The sequence below is a fragment of the Humulus lupulus genome, chromosome 7 (genome assembly GCF_963169125.1).
Source record: "Humulus lupulus chromosome 7, drHumLupu1.1, whole genome shotgun sequence".
Taxonomy (NCBI): Eukaryota; Viridiplantae; Streptophyta; class Magnoliopsida; order Rosales; family Cannabaceae; genus Humulus; species Humulus lupulus.
Genome location: NC_084799.1, coordinates 171,570,691 through 171,573,693, shown reverse-complemented (window position 1 = coordinate 171,573,693; position 3,003 = coordinate 171,570,691). Strand labels below are relative to the sequence as shown.

At 36.9% G+C, this 3,003-nt stretch overlaps 1 protein-coding gene across 1 annotated transcript; it reads right to left on the bottom strand.

The window, feature by feature from the left end:
• Positions 1-546: 546 nt before the first annotated feature.
• Positions 547-2,010, bottom strand: LOC133790005 (conserved oligomeric Golgi complex subunit 7-like). Its single transcript, XM_062227619.1, has 2 exons — positions 1,374-2,010; positions 547-1,218 (listed from the first exon to the last, which is right to left on the bottom strand). Exons 1-2 carry the CDS (start codon positions 1,421-1,423, stop codon positions 780-782), a joined length of 489 nt encoding a protein of 162 aa, XP_062083603.1. The 5' UTR covers positions 1,424-2,010; the 3' UTR covers positions 547-779.
• Positions 2,011-3,003: the final 993 nt, after the last annotated feature.

Sequence of the window (3,003 nt, the reverse complement as noted above, 5' to 3'; positions counted from 1 at the left end):
CATATCATGTATAGCTAGATGCATATTACCATATAACATGCACCCAAATGCATATAACCATATATAATACTTGGCTTTTATTGATTTTGTTTTTCTCAGTAAAAGGAAAAGAAAATTGTGACTACACTTTGATCATGGAAATTGTTACGTACATGGAAATTGAATAGAGTACTGCATAAAAATAATATATTACACTCAAAAAGCAACAAAACCAGAGATAAGAGAAAACTTCACTTCTTAATTAGCTAGCATATATGGAGTTAACAGTGTTCATAGAACAGCAAACAAGTGGCCACAGTACTCTAAATTTCAAACATATGGTTCCAATTCTATGCGAGGCAAAGAATTCAAGATGAAAAAATAAATATAAAAAGAAACAATGAATTTATAATACCTAATACAATGCCACTGGAATATAACCATATAGAAAACAACTAAATTACTAGAATGATGCTATTGAAAATAACCATGAGGTGTAAACAAACTATTACGTGATGGATTGCAGCTTCTAAAATTCATAGAAATCTTACATATACTAAGGGAAAATTTAGCAATGAAATTAAGGGTTTAAGTTATTTCTCATACTAGTTCATCTTAAGGGTACTAGTAGTGTCATATATATACGTATATATATTATATATACAGAGAGAAAGAGAGAGATTTACTTACAGTGGGAAATGGAGGGTTTTGAGATGCGTTGTGGGATAGCTGTGTGGTGAGAAGGAGAAGGAGAAGCCATGGTCTCTTTCAGCCTTTCTACTTTAATGATTTACAACACATCAGTCTGAAACTGTGAGGATCTGCAAAGCCCCTTGAACAATGGACCATTCCTCCTCATTTGAAATCAATTCAACTTTTCGTGCAGTGTTGCCATCTCTCTTGTCTGATCCCATCTCTTTCTTTGAACCAACACCATCATGGTCTGCTCCACAGACCACTCTTAATGATCTTAGTGTCTCTTGTAAAGCAGAAATATATTGTAACATTATGTCATCAAGAGCAAGAATTAGTTCATCTGCCTCAGAACCACCAGTAAAGTTGATACACCTTTCTACACTTGCCTCAAGAAGTACAATGATATGGGGAATAGATTCCTCCATTCTGCGAACTGTTTCACTGAGTTCAATCCCCTGGGCACCCACACCACAAGTAACAGCTCCCCTGAGATCTACCCCAGCAATTTCAGAAGAAAGGATGGCCCGCTCCATCTGTCCATACCTTATATACATATTCAATCATTAATCAAAAAATGAACATAGCATTTACAGAATCTAGTATATAACGAAGAAAAAATAACAGAAAAAAGTTTTCAAAAAAAAAACCTAGATATTTTAGAAGAATGTGAAAGTGCAAAAAAGTTTATGATTGCTTACCTTTGTTTAAATGATTCAAAGGGAGAGTACACTGCCTTCAGTGTATCCATTAGAACTCGAAGATCGGAATCTGAAAAGGAATGCTGAATATTTCTAGCAAAAGTCTGTGTCACGTTGTGTAACTCAATCAATGCCTCATTCACCTCGTTAAAATTTCCATATTAGAGCAATCACACACCAAAACAGAAAAGGAGCAACTCAAAACGCAAAGAAGAAAAATTACACATACAAAATTGAAATTAACAAACAGGTCGTGCAATGCAAATCAATAACACAACGATTCGACGAGAAATTGGAAACGAATTCCATAATAGTTGAAAACCCATATCAAAAAAATCACAAAAACATGAAGAACCCAGACACATAAAACGCAAAAACAAAGCAAACCCAGATCACAAAAATCAAAGAAAGACTCACCTCAACTACTGCGTGGAAGACATCAGCCCTGGAAAAAATCCCACCGACCCTCCAAGAATGGCGACCTGATTAGCTTGAACAAGTAAAAATCCCATAAAAATTGAAGCTTGGAAAAACCCCCAGAATCCTTAAACTGAATAAATAAATAATCCCAAATTCAAAGCTCAAATGCTAGGTCTTATCAACTACAATACACAAATTCTTAAAACTTGAGACTCACAGCAAGCAGAAGGGATTCTTTAGCGGTTAGCCTCTCCATTTCTTGGGCGTAAGCAACTGTAGCTCCTCCCTGTACAGCCTGCTGGACCATTGCTCTACAAGTCAATCTCCGTCGGAGTCGGCGAAACATGGGGAGGGAAGTTGTGGTAGATGAGACGGAGGAAGACAACGAACAACAGGAACAGATTGTAGAGACAACAGATAGCTGGTACATGACCGTGGTAGACCCACGAGTCGAGCCACGCCGTAGACCCACCGCCGCAAGCACCGTCACAGCCACGAGCCAGCCACGCCGTAGACCCAAGAGTCGAGCCTCCCTGTCACACGACCGAAGCCGTAGGCCCCATCACCTTGTTACACACCTGCAACAAATAGAGAGAAAGAAAGAAAGATTGAACGAGTGAGAGAGAGAGAGAGATTTACTGAGTGTGAGAGAGAAACAGAGGAGGCGTGTAGAGTAATTAGGGATTCAACCTTAGAGATTTCTTTTGTGTTTCATTTGGCGCCTGTGTATTTCATTTACCGCCCATTTTCCGTGTCTTTTTCTATTACCATGCGACAATAACACTTATTAAAATATGCTATATTTTAATGTAATATATGGGCATAATTGTTGTAGTGAATCGACCTACCATGTCTTACACCAGAGGTCGGTGTGTTGGGAATAGTATCCTTAAAGCAATTGTAGTTGAAAAATGTTTAAAATGAAATAAATAATTGAATTAAATTATTATATATATAGACTATGTTTGATATTATGTTGATAATATTAACTAAATATCATAAAATTTCAAAGTTTATCTATGTGGTCTTAATCTCATATTGGGATGAGAGGATCGAGATTAAGATAATAAACTTGAAGCAGTTCTCAGTAAAATAAAGTTATGGAATCTTTAGATTAACTACTGCTAGTATGGTTCGCTAGTATTATGAATACAAGTGACCTAGATCCAGGTCACTAGTGTAGTAGGACTGTAACGCCCTGGATAACCAA

Bases quoted from the DNA above. Each gene is read 5' to 3' on its own strand.
- LOC133790005 (XM_062227619.1), bottom strand. From the start codon at position 1,423: ATGGATACACTGAAGGCAGTGTACTCTCCCTTTGAATCATTTAAACAA. The intron at 1,219-1,373 runs GTAAGCAATCAT...TATGTATATAAG, and splicing joins TTTGAATCATTTAAACAAAG to GTATGGACAGATGGAGCGGG.